The sequence below is a fragment of the Alligator mississippiensis genome, chromosome 4 (genome assembly GCF_030867095.1).
Source record: "Alligator mississippiensis isolate rAllMis1 chromosome 4, rAllMis1, whole genome shotgun sequence".
NCBI lineage: Eukaryota > Metazoa > Chordata > Crocodylia > Alligatoridae > Alligator > Alligator mississippiensis.
In genome coordinates this window covers 222,150,894-222,174,995 of record NC_081827.1, presented here as the reverse complement: position 1 = coordinate 222,174,995, position 24,102 = coordinate 222,150,894, and the positions used below count along the sequence as shown (strand labels likewise).

General features: G+C 42.7%; 1 protein-coding gene across 6 annotated transcripts in view; it reads left to right on the top strand.

Moving 5' to 3' along the window:
* Positions 1-24,102, top strand: part of PKP4 (plakophilin 4) — a 272,331-nt gene that overhangs the window by 101,580 nt on the left and 146,649 nt on the right. The window contains exon 2 of one of the 6 annotated variants that reach the window (XM_019480299.2): positions 10,857-11,033. The exons of 4 other annotated variants lie outside the window; for them this stretch is intronic. Coding sequence is in view for 1 of the 2 variants with exons in the window: in XM_019480298.2 (XP_019335843.2) it covers positions 11,101-11,163 (63 nt within the window). In the remaining variant the exon portion in view is untranslated. One more of the 6 variants, XM_019480298.2, reaches the window with a different exon arrangement.

Below are 24,102 nucleotides of genomic sequence, written 5' to 3'. Positions count from 1 at the left end.
ACTGCCAGCATGTATGCCACTACGCTCTTTTCAGGCTCTGGGTTTTTTGACACCAGGACCCTCTGTTGTCAAAAAAAAACAAAAAAACCTGCTGTGCTGCAAATTAACAGCACGGCAAACACCTGCATGTGTGGTCCATATTGTTTGCAGTACCACAGAAAAGTCTGTGGTGCTGCATACAGCACGTGCATGGCCATCTGGATGTGCCCATGGGCTGCAAGTGCCTAGTGCGTAGCTAACTGCTTAGCAATAGGACAGTATGGCAGAGCCCTGGGTGGGCAGCAAGGGAACTATGGCAGCCTGGCCAGGGGAGCAACTAGAGCCTGAGGACATACCTGTGGCTGGTCAGGAGAACAGCTGACCAGAAGGGGAGGTGCCCAGGGATATATGCCCTCATTCCTGATGTAAAGGGGCCAGTGCAGCCCTGAACTCTGTAAGATAAAGAGCTCTTGCTAGCTCAGACCAGCAAGGAGCTTAAGCTGCAGGCCTGGTCAGGTACTCCGAGGGGCTAGGACAGCCAGTGACTGAGAAGAGCGCTTCAACAGCTCTGTGAAACCAGGAAAGGCTTTGAGTCTTAGTTTGAAGCAGTTGCTTGCATTTCTGTTTTAGTTTATAGAGGAGGACTAGATGGTGGTGGTTAGGGGTGATAAGGAGGCCACACGGGTGCTTGATGGGCATGTCAGATCTTGAGCCCTACCAGGAACAGGGTTCAAGACAGGAGACAGAGGCTGAGGCCAAGAGGGCCAGAGCCTGAGCTCAGAAGGAGTGACCGAAGCAGGCGGAGGCCAAGGAGGCCAGAACCCAAGCCCAGAGGGGGCAACTGAGGTGCCCCTGCTCCCTCCTCTCAATATAGGCCTGCTTGCCCCCTGCCCCAGGTCATTTCCAGTGGGCTCCTGCATGGCTTCTGGTAGCAGCACACGCTGCTCCTGGTGGTGGCAAATTCCTGTACATGCCTGCTCCAGGTCTAAGTTTTAGTGGCTTAAAACTGCCTACACCTAGACTGGATGTGATGAACATTTGTTCACACCCTGAGGAGAGCTTGTTGTTCCTGGTGGATGTAGGCCCCCTGTCATTGTATAATAAATAGGTCTGACTCCTGTAGGACTAAGGAGCAAGGGAACCTAACTTTTGCCCTTGCTAACAAATGATAGTATGATGCAATAAAAAAAGATGGGCCATCTCCTACCAAAGGGCATTCTTTGCTTCATACATTATTTAACCAGTTATTGTGTGGTCAGATAGTAGGCGATCAGTTGACATTGTTTTTAAAACCCACACCAGGGTCTGGGGGGGGGGGGGGGGGGGGGGGGGTTAAATAAGAGAGAGAACTGAGAATAGGATATTTCTACATTTTTCAACGGTGTTAAAACTGATCTAATTTGTATTAAAGGAAAAATATTACACGTATAATTTCTGATCAGGAAAGAAATCAACTTTTTAAATTATGGTTGCATGTATATTAACACAGCTTCAAAATGGTAGCCAAGGTTTCCAGACTCTTTAACATTTGATAAAACGGAGCAAGTTGAGAATAAATGAGCATCCTGCCTCTTTCTTAAAACTGATATATGCAAAGCATTAAGAATTAAATGTTGCTTTTTTTGGTGTTCAGTTTTATGTTGATATGGATGTGTCAGCGTCAGTAATTAAACACCCTTCCTGTATGGCAGAAAGCCCAGAACTGAATGTTTTCCAGTGCAAGTATTTACTTTATTCCACTCAAACTGAGGCTGCTACACTGTTTGCTAATGCCTAGCTTTCTTTTATTCAATAACCAGTTTTATTTGCAATAGGCTTTTATTTTTGAAATAATTGAAGCAAACAAACCTTCGCTACATATTAAGATGCTGCAGCAAAAAAAGTTCAAGTATGTGTATGTAGTATGAATCGGAACTCGTGGTAGAGGTGATATCGTTTATTAGACCAACTAGATTTTTGCAAAAAATAAAAATAAAATATTCTTTAACTGCAAGCTTTTCAAGCATGAGCACCTTCTTCAGGCATAGGAGAAAAGATTGTAAAAATTCTCCTAAATAGAAATGAAAGTTCATATTTCATAGGAGAGTTGAAGATGTGGTAAAATCTCCTGCTTGGAACAGTTCATTTTATACGCAGATTAGGCTCAGAGAAAAGTTGGAATAGTCTGTTTACCTCTAAGTTGTTTGGTAAGCAGAGTCGAGGTAGGGTGCTAGTGCCCGAAAGCTTGCAGTTAAAGCATTTATTTTTTCAAAAATCTAGTTGGTCTAATAACAGATATCACCTCTACCACAAATTCTGATCCCTTTTGCTTGTAGACCAATATGGCTACAACCTGGATACCTGACTGTATAGAGTGTGAGCATTCAAAGAAGTCTGCCATATGACTATAAAAAAGAAAAAAAAAAAAAGTGAGGGTTAACTTTTTTTATTTTACGTTTGGATTTGGAAATCTGAAAAGAAAAACACATCTATTTAGTTAATCTGCTGAAAGATTTTAGAATTTATCATTTTGATAGGGACTAGATAACTTCAGGAAAGTGCTGAAACTGTTCTTACATCAAACCTATATGCTAAAGTATATGTTTCTTTATCTTTTCTTAGATCCTATTTCAAGAGACTTGGATAGAGGTTTTTCAGTTGTAGGTCCAAATCAACTGTCCCTTTCTTTCATATGTGAGAGAAAATTCAGTATTTTCATGTTGTCAATAGCAAGTTATTACTTAAAGCCAGTGCTATAATGTAGCTTTTCAAAATTGTAATTTCTTTTGAAATTGAAAAGTAGCTACTCAGAATGGAATTATAGACCTATGGAATTGCTGCTGCTTTGCACATGCAAACATTTCAGGATAGGATATGAAATGAATTGCTGCTGAGTTGGCGAGATTAAACGGATGACTGGATCATTCAGCATAGAATTTCCTGCATAGCATGTTAGCTTTCCTTTTCAGTGATTGGTTTTGGAGAGGAAAGTCTTACAGGAAAAAGCTGTCTGTAACATATGATGATTTTGTTGAAATAACACAGAAAACAAAATATATAGATATATAATGTTTGACTAAAAGATTTTCAGTTTTTTTGTCACATTCTATTAAAATTATTTTCCTATAAAAACAGATAAACAATGTTTTATCTCCGTTTTTATAGAAAATTGGCTATGACAGACTAAGAATTATTATATATTATTTCTGTTCATGGAGAAGCATTATAATAAATATATTGGCTAATAGCATTTCCTTAAGGTAATAATTCTTATTTGAATAACAGTCATATCAAAACATTTTTCTATTAATAATTATATTGGAAACTATATAGTTTAACTCTACATTTTTATTGTATACAGAGGTACAAAATTCTTACATAAGAAATAATTCTTAAATTGCTTTTCATCTACAATTCGCCTCACACAAAACTAAGCATAACTATTAACGTCAGATGTTTTGATGGTATTATGATGAGAGTGGGATCGATGTTGGCTTTGATAGTAATAGGATGCTGCCTGAACATAACCAAGAGTACATTTTTTATTGTTGGGGGGCAGGGGGCAATGAAAAATCCTAATTTGAAAAGTACCCATGTGATGTTACTAAGTTTTTTTGTTTACTAGTTCAGAAATAAGTATTGTAGTCTAGAACTGTGTTAACCACCTAAGATCATCATGCTCTGGAGCAGTGTTGAGGGAGGGAAGGAGAGGAAGGGAGGAACGTGCAAGACTTCAGAAAACAGACTTTTAACAAATTCAGGGAACTGGTGGGCAGGATCGCATGGGAGACAAATCTGAGGTTGGGGGGAGGATTCCTGGAGAGCTGGCTGTACATTAAGGAGGCCAGATTAAGGTTGCGAGAGTATGCTCTCCCTGTGCAATGAGAGGATAAGATGGGTGTCAAGAGCCTGGCCTCACTAAACATTGACCACAGAGAGGAATCCTGCATAAAGTGGAAACTTGGCCAGGTTACTAAGGAGTACAAGAGTATTCACAAGAATGCAGGGAGAAAATAAGGTCAAGACATGAACTGCAGTGCAGCTAGCAAGGGCAAGAAAAAGCATTCTGTACAAGTCAGAAGTAGAAGGAAGAACAAGGAAAGCATAGGTCCCTGAGTAACTGGGGAAGATGATGTAATAATGAATGATGCAGAGAAGGCTTAAGTATTTAATGGCTTTTTTATGTCAGTCCTCACAAACAGCATAAGCCATCAGATGAAAAAGGTAGCTAACAGCACAGGTTGAAGAGGAGATCAGCCTAGAATAAGAGAAGGACAAGTTAAAGATTAGTTGCAGAAGCTAGATATATTCACATCTGCAGGGCTGGTTGAGATGCATCCTAGAGTATTCAAGGAATTGGCTGAGGTAATTTCAGAGCCACTGGCTATTGTCTTTGAAAGCTAGAGGAGGTTGGGTGAAGTCCTGGACAACTAGAAAAGGGCAAATATAGTGTCCATCCCTAGGTTCGGACGGGGAAGGAGCTGGGGAATAACGGAATGGGTGGTCTGACCTTGAAACTGGAGGAGAACAAAATGATCAGGAAATGCCAACCTGGATTAATCAAAAACAAGTTATGAGTCATGACTGACTAATTTGATTTCTTTTCTATGACACAGTGGCAAGGGGAGAGCAGTGATTGTGATATACTTTGATTTTTAGTGAGGCTTTTAACACTGTTTTCTCTGACATTTTTATTAGTAAACTAAAGAAATATAGTCCAAATTAAGGCAGTGTAGGGTGGATACGTAATTATTTGGATCAGCATGCTCAAAGAGTAGTCCTCAATGGTTCAATGTCTAACTGGGAGGAGGTATCAGGTGGGGTTGCCAAGCATCTGTCCTGGATCCAATATTGTTTAATATCTTCACTAATGGTTTGGATGATGGGATTGGTAGCACAGTTAACATGTTTGCAGATGACACTAATCTGGTTGGAGCTGCAGAAAGTCTGGAGGATAAGATTACAATAAAAAATGACCTTGATATATATTGGAAAATGATTCAAAGTTAACTGAATGCAATTCAACAATGTCAAGTACAAAGTCCTGCACTTACAATGGAACAGTCACATGTACAAATACAGACTGTGGAACAACTGGCAATATTGCAGAAAAGCACCTGAGGCTTCTCATAGACGGTAAATTTAATATGAATCAACAATATGCTGTTGTTGCCCGCCCCCCAATGCAAAAGGACAATAACAGACTGGGCTATATTAATAGGAGTGTCACTAGCAAGTCAAGAAAAGTGATTCTTCCATTCTGATCTGCAAGGGTCAGACCTCGCTTGAAGTACTGTGGCCAGTGTTGGGCATCATGCTTTTAAGAAGAACTAAACAAATGAAAGAGTCCAGTGGAAAGCAGCAAAAAAGGTCTGGGAAGTGACTTACAAGGAACGTTTAGAAGAACTGGTGTTACTTATTCTGGAGAAGGGAAGACTGGGAGGTGGAGAAAGGTTAATAAGTCATAACAAGAGTTGTTATAAAGAGGATGATCACTCAGCTGGGTTTTTTTTGCAACTGCATAGGACAGGACAAGTAGTAATGGCTTTCAACTAAGCAAGAGAGATGTATGTTGGATGTTAGGAAGAACTTTCTCTGAGGGTACTTAATCACCAGAACAAAATTTCTTACAGAGGTGGTAGAGTTTTCATCCTTGGAAGTTTTTAAGTGCTGGTAAGACAAACACTTGACTGTGCTGGTTTACATAGAGATGGTTCTGCTGTGAACTGGAGGTATGCCTTGATGGACTCCTGAGGGCCCTTCCATCCATATTTTCTACAATTCTTTGACTTATCAGTCTGATGCATGAAAATTACTTAGCTTTGCAAGAAGCCATGGAAACTACACTTCACTTCTCAGATACCTTTAGGAGGCATGCATTTAAGTAAGAGGGGAATAACAGTATTTTGCAAGTTCTGTTCTTTGCTCTTCTGAAAAGTGCTTTTATCCTAAAATATGTTTACTCTCCCTAGCTTCTCTATAATTGGAGAGAGAGTCACTAAGAGTTTCAAATGACTATCAGTATGGAAATATCATCAGATGTTTGTTTGGGTCTTCCTCCAAAATCATTGCCAGTGCTTTCTGAATAACTGGAAAAGGGAATTTACAAGACATCCTTGTGAACTAAAACACACCCCTGCATCATAACTTCATGGAGGCTGCTCACTGCAAAGAAATACCAGAATTGATGCATCAAACCTAAGGAATCCTTTTTTTACAGGCTACTCATGAACAAAACTGTCATTTCTGTATCTATCAGGGGAATTTCCAGGTAATCTCTTAAGAACCCTGGTCAAATTGTGATCTGTCTTGACAACATGAGATACATTTAGAAACTGATTCTTCATCAAGCATCTATCTTGTCCCAGAGAAGGTAGTTCAGATGTATAGAACCAGATGGTAATTCAGCCTTGTAAAATGTACACATGAGAGCGATCACAGACAAAGCTCCGGACACTCTTGATATATTGTATTGTTCTGATTGTAAATCTGTATTTTTCCCCTCAGAAAGAACGATTAAAATTGCACTTGATTTTTTTATGCAGGATAAACTATAATCAGGGACCCCCTGCAGTTTTGACTTTTGTAACTTCAGTGTACTTGTTTATGCAATAAAAATACCAAGTCAGAATTTTTTAAGTGTAGTTTTTATTTTGGTATCTTTTATCTCATTTAACCATTTAGGTCTTTCTCCATTACTTTATTCTCCTGTAGTATTTTGTAAGTACAGTAGCAATTCAAGGTCTTTTATTTGTAGTTATTGAGTTATACTCAGAGAAAAATTATTTTTCCAAAAATTGAACCTGAAAATGCGATGTTGACTTGTGGCCTGGGTCAACCTATAACCAAAACAACACGGTACATCTAAAATGGTATTATGAGTTTTAACACTTAAATCAGCAGCCTGTTTCCTTTACTACTTCTCCCCCTGTCCATCAGCACTTGAATGCCATCAACAGTCAGCAAACCAGTGTGACTTAATTTCCTATTCGTTGAAATATTTTCCATCTTCCTCAGTCTTCAACCAGTGCTTTACCTGACAGACTTTTCAGTATATCTGAAAAATTAGGCTCAATAAACTTGTAATGTCCAATAATGATAGATTGACATGGTTCACTTAAGAATGCTGTCGTAGTTTCAGGCCTTACATTCTCCTCCCCTACTTAATGAGTGCATTCAAGTCAATATACTGACACCCACTTTTCCTCATTCTTGTGTCCCTGTAATGGGGTTCAGGTCCAGGGGTGGCTGTTTATGCTCCTGAAGTTTCCTCAGCCCTTATCCACGCCATTCTTTTTGTACAGTCACACCTTCATTCTTCTGCCATACATTAATGTATCTAACTTTTAGATAAAGGAGGCTTTCCCCCGGGCTTCCCAAACCTGATCATCTTCTCATGACCACAGGTGTCCGTGGTCATTGCCTTAAGGCAGGGGCAGGCAGTCTGGCCGGTGAGCCAGATTGGGCCCACAGCAGCCTATTATCCAGCAGCCCCTGCCTGTGTTGCTGCAGCCAGTTTCTATGGATCCCCAAGGAGTGGTGGTGCCATGACAACGCGGGTCCAGGGTTTTCACAGAGAGCGGCCCCAGCAGCTCTGGCTGGGCAGGGAGCTGCTCTGGGTCTGGAACTGTGATTTTGCAGCGGTGACAGCGTAGTCCAGAGCTGGGACAGAGCTACAATCTGCTAGTGACACTCCGTGCCATGCTGTCACCACTGTAAGATCCCAGCCCCTGCCCCAGAACAGTGTCCAGTCCAGCTGTGTGCCCTGCCCATGCTGCTGGGGCTGGTCTCCATGGAAGTCCCAGCCACACGCTGTCACGGCACCCCTGCTACTGTTCTGTCCATGGAACCTGGCTGCAGCAAGGTGGGCAGGGGCTGCTGGGAAATGAAGTTTGACTGTTGGCCGTATCCACCATTTTGCCCACCCCTACTTTAAGGGCTAATTGTGTGGTTCCATCTGCCCCTACACCATGCTCTATGCCTCACAGGTGTTATCATTCACTGGTATTGATTCAACTTCCAGGGTGGCCTGCTCCTCCCGGGCACTTTGCCTCTCTTGACTACTCCCAAGCACTGCCTTCCTACCTGGAGTTATGTACTCTGCCTCTCGTGGACTCTCAGACCCCCTGGTCCCACACTTGGCCCCTGCTGATCGCACTCTGCCCTTCTGTGGGCTCCTGGACCCTTTGGATCCATTCTCAGCCCCCTCCTCGGGCTCCTGGACCCCTAAATGGGCCCTTAGGAATCTTCTATACCCCTTAGTCCCTTCCCCAAAACCTCCAAATTGCCATAGGCTGTATTCTCCATGCTGGCATTCAGGAGCTGCAGCCATCCTGCTTAGGCAGTGTTCCCTTAGTGGCCTCCAGGCCCTCCTACCTGCTCAGCTTGGCACCTGGGCTTATATCCTTGCTAAGCCCAGCCCTTTCTGGGTCATATGGCTCCTGATTTACCCCAGCCACACCTGCTGCCTGCTTTTCCTACCACCTGCCAGCTCTTAAAGTAGCAGGAGCAGCAAGCCTCCTGCTACAATCACTCAATTGTCAGAGTAACTCTAACCACACCGCTAGACTAGCAAACAATTCAAAATGCAAAATTTATTAAAGGCTTTAATAGTCTTCTTCTGATTAGCGGCAAGTAAGTAGATATGTAAATAGAGTTGTCAGTCATTGCAGCTCTGTTAGGTTTCTACACTATCACATGGTATTCTTGTTGCATGGTTCCTGATTTTTACCTCATATGTGTTGGAGCTATTCTTCGAGACATGGCAAGTACGTACATCTAAGTATGTATAAATCTATTTACCACATGTACATGTAGAAACAGCAATATTTGAATATAACTTTAGAATAGGTGTATCAAGCTTATTTGGCTGCATGGACTAAATCTGGACTATAGGGCTTCTTGCAAACTAGACCAGCAGTATTGAAAGCATTAATACCCATGGTTGTTGGAGTTGCTGCATCAGCACTGCTCCAGAACCCTAGGGGCTTAACACAGCTTCCACTAACCTCCCATCTTTTCCCCATTGTTGTTTTTATTTATCCAAATACAAGACAACCCTGAATTTAAAGCAGCCTCCCAATAATTCAATTCTATATATGGAAAAATTATAAATTTATTATAATTTTCTTTGTATACAACCTAATTATTGGAGGATCATCTTAAATTCATCCCCCCTCACTACTGCAGACAGTGAGGGAAAGGTAATGAGGGTGGCAGTTGGCGGGGCAGATTGGGGAGGAGGCAGTAATGGTTGTGGGGGCCTGTCGGGGGCAGGCAGTGGAGGGAGCACGTGGGTGGTAGGGGACAGTCAGTGTGGAGGTTGTAGAGGAGGCAGGAAGCTTGCCCCCTGCCACCTGTTCTCCCCCCCACGCGTGCGTACACACACTTATCTCCCTCTTATGCATGCCCCCCACAGCCTTGGGTTCCTGGCCCCACCTTCTTCCTGTCTGCCTCCCCCTTGAAGTCTCTACCCCTCTCCACCTACCCCCTTAGCTTTGTTCCATGTCAGCAGGCTTTGTCCACACTGCCATTTAGAGGCACTGAGCATGGGCCCAGCCCAGCCCTGTGCGCAGAGCTGACACCACTGAAAGAGCCATGCCCCAGGCTGTTGAGAGGGCAGAGCCTGCTGCTGGCATGGAGCAAAGGTGAGGGAGAGTATGACAGAGGAGAGAGAAAAAAAGTGGTATCAGGTGGGGAGGGGGCACACAGGGCAGCCAGGAGGGGCATGCACAATGATGCAGTGACTCCAAGAAATGTGGTGCCATGTACCATGGGACAGATCTAAGTCTCAGAAATGGATCATCCAGGCCATGAGAAGCCACACAGACTATGCATTTGATATATCCCTGAACAAGAGCATTCAGGGATTTTGTTTAGGTATTTTTGGGGGAGGGTTTTTTTTTTGTATTGTTCTCTGTTTAATTCACTATAAGGAGTTAATACGTGGATCACTGCAGTATGGATTTTAAGCCAGAAATATGTGAAATTCAGTAGCGTAGTACCTGAGTAACTGAGTATAATTTATGAAGTACAGCATTTAATCTTTTGTAGATTTCTTCAGTAGTTATAGTACATGCTGAGTGCTAAAATGCAAAATAAGAACAGAAGAACTCTAGCTTTCTAGCTTTTTCCTCTGCATGCTTCACATGTGACACCAAAACTAATTGTCATTGCTTTTCCTTTGATATCATATGAATGTTATGTGGCAAAATGGATGATCTAGAGTAGTGCTGATAGGCTGAAACGTGGTAAATGCAGTAATAGTGCATCCCAGGCCTTCTCAAAATCATGGAAGTACAGGGTGCAGAGTGAAGGGTACATCTGCAGTTGCTGTACATTGCTGCATCTCGTTTAGCAATCTATTGACTTTTTCGGGGGTACAGTTTTGGGGACTGCTACAGAAGAATTTTTTATTATTTTATTTATGTGGCAGCTATTGCAAATGGATCTGTCAAGGTTCTATGCAGACCATATTTCCATGGACTTCATTTTAACTTTCAGGTCCCTTCTGATCATTGATTCGCCCCAGGATAGATTCATAGTTTAAATGAAAGGTTCTCCACCGGAGATGTGGAATACTTTTTCTTTCTCTTCTATTGAGGAATCTCAAGCAAGCTAACATCTTCCAGTACAACTGCAACCTGTCACTGGTAGTGATTGGCTGTCCAGTGCCTGCCTCCTGCCTGAAGTTCTTCATATCATTGTTTTAGTTTTTATATATGGGGTAGAAATTCTAGAGTACAGCACCTACAGAGCAGATTTTCAGAGATGGAGAGTGCATGCTACTGAAATAAAAGATGTGACTAGCTTTGCTGCAATGCAGAAAGTAAACAGGGAGAAACTTCTCCTGCATAGTCTCCCAGACAGAAAAGTTTTATATACTGTTTGCTTTACAGGCCCATCTGCCGCAGTGCAGACGAGGCACCCATGAAGAAGACTGCTGACTCTCAGTGCCAGGTCCAGATGCTCAGAAGCAGAAGAAAGAGGCAAGGGATGACCTGCTGATAAAAGATGCGCAGGGACTTTGGCAGAAAGTCTGACTGCCTCTTCAAGCCTCAAAGAGATGCTGGAGCGTGAGTGCAAATACAAGCTGGGAGAAAGCAGAAGATGGTATCCATTGCTTGAGATCATGCCAAGGGGATGCAGGAGCAAAAGAGCCAGCAGCAGATGGACCTTTTTTGCATGTTATATGATGGCCAGCAGGTACTAGAAATGCCCCATCAGGCCTGGCCTCAGTCATGGTCATTATATTACCAAATCCTGCTGCCAGTAATCTTTTGGTGGAATGTCCATATACATATGGTCATCTGTACCAAACAAATGGTGTATCCCAAATTATATAGGAACATCAGAGGATTAACAAGTCAGCTTGCTTATGTGCATATAACCTTTTAGGTTATGGATTGCTCTTAGGGAAACTAAGAGCTGGTAGTGTTTACTTTGAATAAGTTATTTTGTCTTGTACTACAAAAGTATTTTAGCAAAAGGAGAGGGTGAGAAATTTCACAACACTTGACTCTTTTTTTCTAAAGCAGTATTGGCTTCACAACACATACACAAACAGATTGTCTGGCTCAAGATACCTGTATGAACATCTAATTCCTTTCCCCCCTTCCCTCATTTCCTTTTCCAAGCTAAAGTTTGTGAGAACACAAGGTGCCCCTTACTTCCTTAGTTCTCCTAAGCTGGGGTATCTAACCTTTTTTAACAAGTGTACCCCTTCTGGTGGCAGCAGCCAGATGCAGGGCAGGGGCTCACACGTGGAGGCCGCTGCCGCCAACCACCATTCCGTGCCACCGCCATTGCACCCAGCTTTCCCACAGCCCGTTGTACATGCAGCTCTGTGGGCTGCTGACAGGCCTCATGCCCAGCCAATCGCATGCTGCCTGTCAGCAGACTACGGGGCCGTGTGTGTGACTGGCCACGGGAAAGTGACACATGGCAGCGCAGGGTAGTGGGCAGTGGCCACCACCACATGAGCCCCCCACCCCTACACCTGTCCGCAGAGGGGCACCTCCTCGCTGTCAGCTATTTACCAAGGGCAGCAGCCAAGCAGGAGAGCAATCTGGGGTGGAGGGCAGGGAGGTGTTGTGTGGGGCCAATGGCGCCCAGCATGCCCCTCCCTCTCCCCTTGGTAAGAGGCGACATGTGGCATGCACTGGGGGAGATGCCACCATCCCCTGGGTGCGCTTCGTCCATGTCCGCCCACACATACCCCCTATGACCTTTCCAAGTACCCATAGGGGTACATGTACCCTCAGTTGACAACCCCTGTCCTAAGCCTAAGCCAAAGCTAGCCAATGTTCTGGCTGCAGATAGTAAAACAGGACCACCATCTTCCCCGATCCTGGCAAAAATGTTCCCCCTTTCCCTCTTGTATATTGAGTAGAGCACAGTAACATCAATTGTGCATGTACTGCATTCCAGATTATTTTTAGACATTACCATTTGGCCTTCAGTAGGAAAGGTAACCATTCTACCACCTTCCTTCACTGTTCCAGGAAGTAAATGAAACTTTTGCCAAATGTTTCTAATTAGGGTAGCTTTTCATAAGCCAGGACATGAATGAGGATAGATTGTATCTCCCAAAAGGCCAGTGGGCACACATACTTCCTCACTTATATTATTGGAATGGAATAAATTTCCAGTTTGTCTGGATTGAAAAAGGATGAGTCTTTGTGTTAGCATTCTGCCCCAGTGCTAATCATTTTAAGCATGCAGTACAATTTAGTACTAACTCTCATCCTATTCCAGAGCATCTACCTAACACAGGGAGATTGCATAGCTCTGAAAAACCTGCATTAGATGTTTCTGCTTCTGCATGCCTCAGCAAAACATGGTGCTGTCTCCATATGATTTTAGACCCCTGCATGAAGCCAGTATTCCATAGAGTTGGATACCTCCCTTTGTTCTGCAAGCCTTGATGCGCCACAGTAGAATATTGCCCTTTACTATAATGTAATCTTGTGTTTTTGTAGGGGTTGGAAGAAACAGATGATGGGTCTATGTGCTATCTATTACTCAAGAACATTATGGGTTGCCCATTCCATTCCTGCTTCTGTTATGGGATATATGCAGTCTATCCCATACCTGGGATATTCATACCTGGGCAAGCCAAAGCAATATGGTTCTGGTTTACTGATGTCAAAAAACCCCAGTGTTTTATTTTAAGATGGTGTGCCCCTGTGCTGAGTGCAGCTCATGTCCAGAAGAGGCGTCATGTTAGTTTGACCTGGCTCACTCAACATCTGTATAGGTTGGGTGCTTAAGCATGCTTAAGCATCCAACCTATACAGATACTGCAGAGCCACATTGAACTAACACACTTCCTCTTCTGGTAAAGCACTGTTTTTTGGTTGGTTGGTTGGTTGGTTGGTTGGTTGGTTGGTTGTTGTTTTTTTCCATGCCTGTCAGCACCTTAATTGTCTAGCAAACATACAGTACCACAGTTGATTTGTTGCTACCAAATTCATTAGACACAAGCCTGTGCTAGTCTGAGGTAGCCAGCTGCCTGACAGCAAAAGCAGCCTGCTTCTGGAATGTCGTCTTTCAACTGTGTGTCCTGCAATGAAAAGCTGGGATTACCTGGAACTGTGCTGCTTTCATCCTTTGGAAATTGTAGCATTAATCATGCTAGGCATACAGTACAATTAAGTGCTACCACATGTCCCGCTCCAGAACATCTGCCTGGCATAGGGTGATGGCCCAGCTCTGAAAAATCTGCATTCTATGTCTGCATGCAGCCTACATAATTTCCTTAGCAAAAGATAGTGCTGTGTCTACCTGGTCTCAGACTCTATATATAACTTCTGCTCCCAGAATGATGGTGATTATTGATGTCAACATTTCAAGGTACAATCCCCAGTTTCGCAATAGAATGGAGGTCATAAATACAGAAGTCAAAATAAGGTACAGTGTTTAGTGTTGAGCAAATACTACTCCCAACCATGTGCTCAAATTGGACAGGAAAAATTGCCACGCACACACAGTATAAGTGTGAAAGGAGCAGTTTTGAGTAGCATAGGAAAAACAACCAGAAAATATGTCCTTAGAAGGCCTTATCTTTCATATAATTAAGTACAGCAACAGTGTGCCTGCAGTAACTCAAATGTGGTTTGAACTACCCTTTGCAGTGTGGATGCTTACATTGGAGCTAAGTGAAAATAAGCCAAGAATCCCCCACTTCCATTTTGTCCCACCATTTTGTGTCCTGACCCCTTCAGTTCCATTGGCCAATGAGAACCAATATTTTGTAACTGCAACTCTTGCACAGAACAGCTATTTCTCTGCAGAACATTGCCAAACCTAGAACCACTTGCAAATAACTACTTGCTATCAGAAAAGGAGAGGCAGCTGCAAAAGAAAGAGCTAACTGAGAGAGTCCTAGTGGAGCACCAGGGTACTCCTTGAAGCAGGCAGAATCAGCAGCAGCCCTCCAAAAGGACCAGCTCAGGAAGGAGAAGGAAGTATTCCCATGGTGGGACCTGAATGCAGTTATCAGTTTGGAGTTTGGTTCTCACTAGGTGTTTTGCTATTGCTGGGCAGAGGTTCTGAGTACCGGCCACTTCATTTTTTTTTTTTGCATTTTGAGCCTGGACAATACTACTGTTGATTGAGTGGGAGTAGGATTAGGCCTTGTGTATGCATGTTATTCTTTTCAATTCCTTGGACCGCATTTATGTTGATAAGAAGTGTCTGCTAGAAAAGAACTTCACTGTTTAGAAGTGAGTTAAGTTTTTGGTCACAAAGGAAGACTAAATCCTGGCCTTCTTATTGGAGAGGAGGGGGTTAAAGAATAAGGATAAAAGAGTTCGGTACAGAATGTCAGCAAACAGAAGAAAAGCTACAGAATATATCAGGGCTGCTGTTTTACGTGTTAGTTAGAAATTGGCTCTGTACAGTATTCTGTTGGATTTGGACAAGAAGAATCAGATTCAGGTCTTATTGTTTTAGTAATGCAAGTACTCTCAAAATGATGTATAATAATTTGTGTTTGTGGGTATTTAAGTATATTTTAGTGACAGGAGGGAGTGCATGCAAGTACTTGACTGAGATTTGTGCAAAAATACCCCATTTATTTGAAATAACATAAATGAAATGGGAAGAGATAGGGGGATAGGAGGCTGGCCTACTTGATCTTTTGTAGACCACAGTTCTAAATGCTTTAGTAGGTACAGGGGGCGGTTAAATGGAAGCAGTTATTTTCATATTTAATTAAAATGAGACTAACAGAATGACTAGAGATGGCCAAAGAATCAATCCCTTCTTGATTGCTTTATAACCTGAAGAGCCTCCTGTTTCATGCTGCGGATCCCCCATTGAGGCTGGATTCTCTATCTCCTATTCCAGCTTATTCTTCTGCAATACTGCCTTCTGTTTCCCAGCCATTTGTCTTCATCTGACACCCCTCTGTTCCTCTTGCTGCAGGAGGAGTATGAGATACCAGCTACACATCACTGTTGCACGCTGGCTAGCTGCTGAAGAGATTTCAATCTCAGTCAAAATCACTTTCAATTAATGTATTTATTTCCTTGGAATTTGCAATGGCATCCTGTTAATTGTTTAGTTGTTAATAATCTTTCTAGGAAAACAGGGTAGATGAGACTTCTAATTTTAATGTAAAGCAAGTTGATGAAAATAAATTTTAAAAGGCCAGTATGTCAAGCTTTTATATATCATGAGAAAAATTAAACGGGTACATCCCTTTTTCTTGTTATTGTTCTTTTTCTTTCTTTTTACATTCAGGTCTCTCTTAATATCTATAAATACCTTTGTAGAAGAAAGTCCTAGTTTCTACGAGTCAGTATAATAATAATAAACAGTCTCCTACCTCTTTGTGCATAGGTCTTATCTACCTTTTGGATGGAATATCCACTGTACTCAGGTGTCTGACTATATTGCTTTATAACAGTGGTGCTCAGCCTTCCAACGCCATGGGCTAGATGAGTGGCATGGGGCCATTCCAGCCAGATCCATTACAGGGTTAATCTGCAGGTTAGATCCAGTGTGCCGGCCCGACTCTGTGGTTAGGGACAGACATTCAAAAAGCCTGAGCCTGAATTGATTCAATCTTTGCAGGTTAGTCTAACCTGGCTAGGCTGAATCACTGTGTAACTGCACAGACATCCCAGAAATGCAGGCATATGCCTGCAGTAGCTCAGGCTAGAAGCCGGAGGTTGCTAAAGCAGCCATCCCTTCCTTTCCACAGTGCTGAGCTGAGGGGCCAAGGCCAGGCCCTGGCAGGATGCTCTGATTAAGGTGTCCCCCTCACCCCTTCTGACCAGCCCAGCAGGAAATTGATAAGTGTTTATCAACCCATTAAGAAAACAACAGGGGGACATTACCAGCTACATGTTGATTCTGCTTTTGACCCATCTGCAACAGCATGGACCATAGCCAGCATGTGGCCTGCTAGCTAATGCTGAGAGGGGTCTGTGTAAGGCAGAGGGGACAGGGGAATAATCCCTGCTTAGTAGGGAGTGGAGAGGGGAGAGCAGAGGGAAGCCAGCAGATGCCTGCAGTCTCTACTCAGCTGCAGCCAGAGAGCAGAGGGGAGGAGCCAGCTCTGCTTTGGAGCGGAGTGCCCCGCCCAGCCCAGAGAGCATGCCAAGATGCTGGGGGAGTCTGGTTTAACTTAAACCAGCAAGGGGTCTGGGACAGAAGTTTCACAAACAGGTTTGACACAAATCAGTTAAGTCTGATACTACATTCAACCAGGTTTATCTCAAACTGGTTTCAGCCATTTTCAAACTGGTTTATGTGCACTGAACATCTGTTCTGTTACAGTCTTAAACCAGTTGCTGATCACTTAAGCCAGTTTATGTGTAATGCCTGTCCCTAGCCTGTGTGCCAGATCCAGCTTCAGAGCGACCCTGTGAACCTGTCCTTCTGCATGCTAACCCATGACATCCGGCCCGCAGGGCTTTCCACAGGTCCAGAAATTTAGAAGCAGGGAGCAGCAATTAGTGCTGCCACTGTTCCCTTCCCACCAAATTTCCAAACCCATGGGGAGACCTGCAGGCTGAATGACAGAGCTTCATTGGCTGTCAGTTGAGCACCGTTGCATCATAGCATCCACTGGAGTATATGTGTCTTCATACCATTACAAAAGTGTGAGCAATTGTATGAAATGGGTATCATTATTTGCTATCATTTTGCTTATTTTAATATATAATCTAATAACTATTTTGTATAAAGTATATAACTTTCACAACTTTCTCTAGACGTTTTCCAGATAACAGCAGCTAAAATGTTGTCACAATTGAAATGGATCAGAAATGCCAATCTGAATTTGATTTTTGGGTCTGAAAATATGATCTGCCAAAATTTAAAAATATTTTTCAGTCGCATATACTTTTAGGATTTGGGAAACAGTAGATTATTTCAAGCATTGACATGACTAGCACGGTTTTTGTGTGTTTTAAATCACTCAAGAAGACGTCTGTGTTCATGTCATTGTCCTTTTTGTTTAACAAACGGAGCCTTTTCATAACGTACTTCTAGTTGCATCTGTTCTGAATTGATTAAAAGGTGAATAATTTCCTGGCTATTGTATTCTATCTATACATTTGTCATGAAGCCCTTTGGGAACTCAATTTCACACCATTATTTGATTATATTGCTCAGACTCATGATTGCAATAAATATACTTTTACTTAACTGTATATCATGAGTGTATCAAAATAACTTTTTAATAAACTACTTCAATTGAAGTTAGTTTCTGCTTTGCGTGTGTGTACGTGTGTGCATATATGTGTGCATGAGCATGTGGGAATATATATGCATGTAAGTAAGGATAGGAAACCATTCCTACTCACAGTTCTCTTGTAGAATTCCCAAAAGGCTGCTGACTCACTCACAAGACCATTGAGAAGACTAGTGAGGATGCACTTCTTGTTGTGTCTTCAGGACCTATGTATAGTATACTGTTCTGGTTTGATAGATTGATTTAGTTGCTTGCTTTCTCTACAGGGCAAGCTGGCTGAGGCTCAAGCCAGATCAGACTGAGATGATGTTGATTTTAGGAAATAACTGAAAAGAATAGCCATGGTAGTTGCTTCCTTTTTGATGGTAATATGTTGCCTTTTCGATATAGGTCAGTGTGAAGGCCTGTTTAGACTTCCAGCTGATAACTCAGTGATCAGATAAGTTTCAGCTGAAAATGCAGGGTTTTCCTTTCCCTCTTCTCTTTAAGAAAGTTGAAAGTTTTGGAGAAAAAAATGTGTTAAAAGAAGTGCTCAAACTCTGGTCTGCGGGTTAAATCTAGGTGACGGAGCCATGGATTTGGCCTATGGTACTCCCCATGGGTCCAGAAATTTGGCACCAGGAAGTAGGCCTGCCACCATTTGCCACATTGCCAAATGTCCAAGCCCTGTGGGCCAGATAATATGGCCCTGAATGTGGGGCAGGGCCATGAGTGCAATGTGCCACTGTGCCTGACCCAGCATGCGGCATGTGGAGCCAGGACTGGAGCCAAGGCTCAGTCCAGAATGTGGGGCCGGACCATTGTGTCAGCCTGGACCCTACTCCAGTTCAGCTGCAGACTGACCTTACACCACTCATCTGACCCAAGGACCACCTTTTGTCTAAAAAGATCAGCTAATTAAGTGCTTCTCCACTTAGGGTACATACAAACATTCAGGGAGGTTAGGGGGAGGTTATATTGGGTTAAAAATGGCCATCTGATCTAAGGCAAATCAAGGGAGGGGGAGGGGGCTAGTAGAGGGGTTTGGGGGAAATGGGGGGCTAATGGGGCATGTGGCAGGGATTGGGGGGATTGGCAAGATTGGTGAGATTTTCTGCTCCTGCCAAACCTACCCAGTCCCCACCTTCCCCAGGCTGCCCTCGATCCCACTGAACTGCCCCATATCCTGCAAACTGTGCCTAGGGCTGATTTTACTAGTGTTCACTCATCCTGGGAACCTGATTGAAGTAAGTCAGGGTTGGGGGCAAGGGGTGGGTAGATCAGGGAGACATGGATGGGGGGGGCTGTTGGCTTTGGGGTGGGGGGGTTGACAGGATTGGGGGAATAGTCCAGGGGCTATCTTTAGTCCCATGATTGCCCCCCTCATCCACTCCCAGATGAACAAACTCCCCTCAGAGAAGCAAACCACCCCTTGCTTCTGCCTGCCCTTCTCCCCAACCCCAGCTTACTTATTGGCTTCCAGCACTGGCTAACACTGGCACTGGGAGCAGCTTGTGGGATCAGTTGGGGCTTGGTGGGTAGGGGTCATGGCTGGCTAGTTTACCTGGGGAGGTTGTTTCGGGGTGGGGGAAGGGGCTCAGAGGCTCAATATAGTCTCGTGCCAGGGGGTGTATAGGAAAAGCGCAGTTCCTGGACTGGGGCCAGTGTCTGGGCTTTCCCAGCCCCTGGGCTCTGCTGGGAACTATACAAAAGTTCAGCTGGATTGGTCTCACTGTACCCGATTTAACTTGGAATACCTCTAAGGCAGGCTTAAATTAAATCAGGTCAGCCATTTTTTTCACCTCTCTAACCTTCCTGGAACTTCTGTACAGTTTGTGCTTAGATTGACCTAACTAGGGATTAAATAGAAGGTCAACACATAGGCGAACTAAGTGAGATTGGGTGGCCATTTTTCACACGATCTAACTTCCCCCTAACCTTTCTGAATGTCTGAACCTAGCTTTAGTTTTATGTACTTGATCCTTTAAGAGCTTCAGCATACAACTGTCCAAGTTATAAGCCAGTTTTCTTTTATAGCCACAGTGCTTTACATAATATGATAGGATAAAAGAGTTAGCTATGGAGGTTAGACCAGGATCTCTGTATCAATGCTTATACCAGGAGTCATCAACATTTTTGGGCAGAGTGCCAAAACCCAACCTGACCTTGTAAGATGTTATGTGCTGGGGTGGACAGCAGGGGAGCTGTGAGGTGCCTGATCCTTCTTGTGGCAGCACAGCCCCATCCCCTTCCCCATGGTCTGCCCCAAGGCTCACATGCCATGCTCTGGCACCCATGACGGCGGTTGTCTACCCCGGCTTATACCAAGAATAAAGTTAAATTCTTGAATGTAGAGCACTGTTATTCTCAAAGTAACAATAGCATCTTGTGAATTACGGCTTTTCAATTATTAAATTTTTTATGTTAAGAAAATATTCCAGATTTGAGATTGGAATCAGTAGCAAGGAAAGTTTAGAGGAAAACTTCAGTGAACAATGTTTCCAACTTTTGATAAACAATTTTGACAAGATAAATTTATATTTAAAAACAATCTTCCCAATCGTCTTCTGTGACTTTGTCCAGTGAATGAAGCTGTTGTTGCCTTCAAAAGGATCTTCCTTTCTATTGACTATACTACAGAAATGAAAATTATTTCCCATTATAAACATGGAAAAGTTTCAGATTTGCTAGGTAAATTCTATAATTAAAAAAATATTCAGTTGATCTCACTTGGTTAAATGAAAATACTTTTTTTAAACTTGAGAAGTATATCCAGCAGTGCAAAAATTTAGCAATGCCATGTTTTATTTACTAATGATAAATCTTTCTTTGCCTATGTAATATCAAATAATAATAACCATTATTCTGCCTTTTAATTTTTATAATTTTAATTTAATTAAAGCACATGGTTTAAATGCATTCATTTTTTAATTACAATTTTTATCTCCCCATGTCTAGAATCAACTAGTTCTGTTTGATTTGGGGGAAAAATTTGGCAACTTTCTCCTTGAAACTAGCAATTATACAAATACAGTATAATTTCTGTAATGATTATTTTTGTTTTTATTCTGTAGAACATATTATTGCTTGGTGTTCTTAATTTTCATTCTACTTTTAAATAATATAAAGTCACTTTTGGCATGCATTTTATATTACCAAAATTTTATGTTGTAAAATTAAGAATGCTGTGCATTATGGGACTTTTTTTATTAAGAAGCAGTAGAGATTTGATCTGTAGATACAGAAAAGCCTGCTAATGAGTTGAGTTTCAATATGAAGTCACTGTGAAGTAATCTAGGTTGCTAGGACATGAACTTACAGCGCCTTGGGCTGTTGATTTAATGGTGCATTCCCAATAATCACACTTCCTGCCATGCCACAGATGCAAGTCAGGACAAGAGATTTTTGGGATCAGATCCAAATTGTACCATTACTACTTGCCAGTGCAGGGGGTGCCCAGCATCATAATCCTGCAAATTGAGCGCTGGGTGCCCGCAGCCCAGCATAACCCAGTGCTGATGGTTGGTCCCAGGCTTGGGACTGCACCAGGCCTGGTTCAGATACTTGTAGAACTTCAAGAAAATATTTTCATAGTAGGTACAAATAAAGAGGGGGGGGGGGGGGTTATTAATATTGTGAGTAGGGATTGTGTGTTTGTACACTTACATGTTAGCCCTGTCATGGAAAGTTTAGTTAATTTTGTGATTTGGAGAATCCTTCTCTGGCTACTCATTTATTAAGTATCCTCCTTAGCCTATGAATTTTCAAGAACAACAGCTTCAGTTGCATACTCTAAACAGATGATGTCTAGGAGCATTTTCCATAACTCCTGCAGGGGGAAAATCAGTCAGTATATGAATAATATAGCATGCAACTCAGGCTCAGATTTTGCCATCAGATTCAGTTGTGTGTAAATGTTTTGGCTATGCAAATACTGATGTGAAGGTCTAGAATTGGGTGTTTATTGTACTTAAGGATTAAAGCATTATGAATAGTGAGTCTGTAAGTCAGGGGTCGGCAACCCCTGGCACACGTGCCAAGTGTGGCACACAAGGCCATTTTGCTTGGCACGCTGCAGCCAGCCCCAGCTCCAGGTAGCTGTTGCCAGCGACGGAGCCTGGGTTGCTCCCAGCAGGGTGTGCAGCGTCCCAGCTTGTTCAGGTTCAGCTTGGCTCCCTGTAAACCTGGCATTTTTAAGTGCTTAGTTATGTGGCTCCCAAGGGCAAGACAGGAACGGTGGCCAGGCTCAGGGCTTGCCAGGTTCCCAACAGCTGGAGCTTCTCAGCTCTCTTTGCCAGGGAACCTTGTAATCTTCTGTCCCAGCAGTTGTTTTTCAGCATCAGGACCAGAATTCTTGTGGTCCCAATGCTGACCCCATCCCTAAGCATCGGCATAGGGCTGCTACATGTTTATGACGCCATGCAAAGGAGCCCCCAGCCACTTAGAAATTGGACAGTTCTGCTTTAATGTATATCAGATGTTTTAATTCGCACTAGGGGAAGTGTTCTTTTACATCATTCCCATCTTGTCAGAAAGCTGAAGAATATTTGACAGGTCAGAGCCTGTTCAATCTTGGTCTGCAGTGGCATGGCTGCTACTTTTCTGGTGGCTCTGCATCTTTTGTATGACCTCTGCATATTCCCGCTTGGTCCACCTGGCACTGAGTTGTGGAATCTTCTGAAGAACAGGGTTCGCCTTTTCCCACCCTATCATCCTGTAGGATTCTGAAAAATGTTAAAGGGAAAGTGGCCTTAATCATCAGTGGTGCAGATGAGTTTGTCCTTGTTGCTTTACTTATTTCCTAACATATCAGGGCTCTTTTCATTCTTTCATGGCTGTTTTACAAACCCACACTGGTAAAGCTCCTGAGACCCATTTAACTAAAGCTGATAACGTGCATGTCCAGCATCAACTTTGGAGATTCAGTAGCCCCAGGACACTGTAGGCAGTTTGTGTTGCCCAGTTCAGTTCCCTTGCTTAACCAGTTCACATAAATCTAAGGAATCAACTAGACTACAAGTACTGCATCTCCTGAATGTCAAGAGTTACAAAGCACCTCTTAGCATCTTATAACAAATTTAGGATCTCTCATATAATTGAGTTCTGTGCTGTGATTTGGGAACGATAGACGCAACTACCTGAGTTTCCAGGTGTCCCAGTTGACCAGATCAGTATGGGTTGTACAACTGATCCAGTAAACAAGCCCCTCCTCCCACCCCCACTCCCCCACAAAAATCCTTGGATTTGTTATGAAAAGGTTACTGTATGTATCCCTCAGGTTTCTTAAGGTAATTGCTTTGCATTGATGGCCATTTGAAAGAAAAATGGATTTCTCCTTACCTACAGTATAGTGAAATATATACTTAGCTACCTTGGTGGTATTTTCTATGATTCATGTTTTTTTCTTTGGACGTGGTCTTGTGTAAATCCCTTGGCCCTTTTGTAAGATGATGATATCGCATATCTATGAAGAGGACATTCATAAGAGCCACAGGTAATCTGTTAAGGCATGTGAGAGAAAGGTCAAAAGGCTAATTTTCTGTAAACTAATTCATACAGGAGATATAATTTGCACAATATCTTTCATCGTCTCCATTTCCAGCCTCCACTCATTACTGTTTCCATCAGTGCAGGTGATGGTTTATCTTTCTTCAACTTGCTTTTAGACCATTATTAAGACTTTCCAGTTATTTACTCACTTAGAGATGTCATAATATATTCAACAAATCTGCAGATAACATTTCTTGGATTCCATCATTCTTTTTCAAAAGGTTTTTAGATGTTACCTAAGTTCAATATATGTTCAAAAACATATTGTATTTCCAAAAGACTCTCAGCAGAGTAAAATTGCAGTCTTTTCTAATAATAATCTCAACTTCCAACCAGCACTGAACTTTTGTTTTGGTTGTTTTATAGCCCTTATTCAACCAGAGCTCCACAGTTGTACTCTTTGTTAATCTCACAAATAGGAATATCCAGAGGCCAATCAAAAGATATATTTTAAGCACGTGTCTATTTTGGATCCCATTGTAGATGTATGTTCATGTGCTTCATGCCCATGCATTTGGAATCTTTTCCAAGCAGTAGTGTACGGCTGGGCCATGCATGTATATAGTCTCCTGTATGAGGAATCTGAAGTGTCTGCTATCTTTCTTACTGCCCAAGCCAATGAGACAGAACCTGGATGATGTCCTGCTGGCTACTCATTCTTAGTGTGTTACTTGGATATTTACCAGGTTCTTCATCTGATTATAATGTCTAATATCTATTGTCATGGCATATTCTAAACCTGGCTCTGCCTGCTCCAGGGTTAGTAGAGAGTTTGTTGGTATCAAAGCTGCCACTACCAAAAGTACCAGAGTCGTTCTGGTTGGCTTTGAGGATCCCAGTGAAAGTTCTGTAGACTCCAATGCCTATTTTCCCTTGTCAGTGTGATGGAGTAAGAGTTTTAGTGGAAT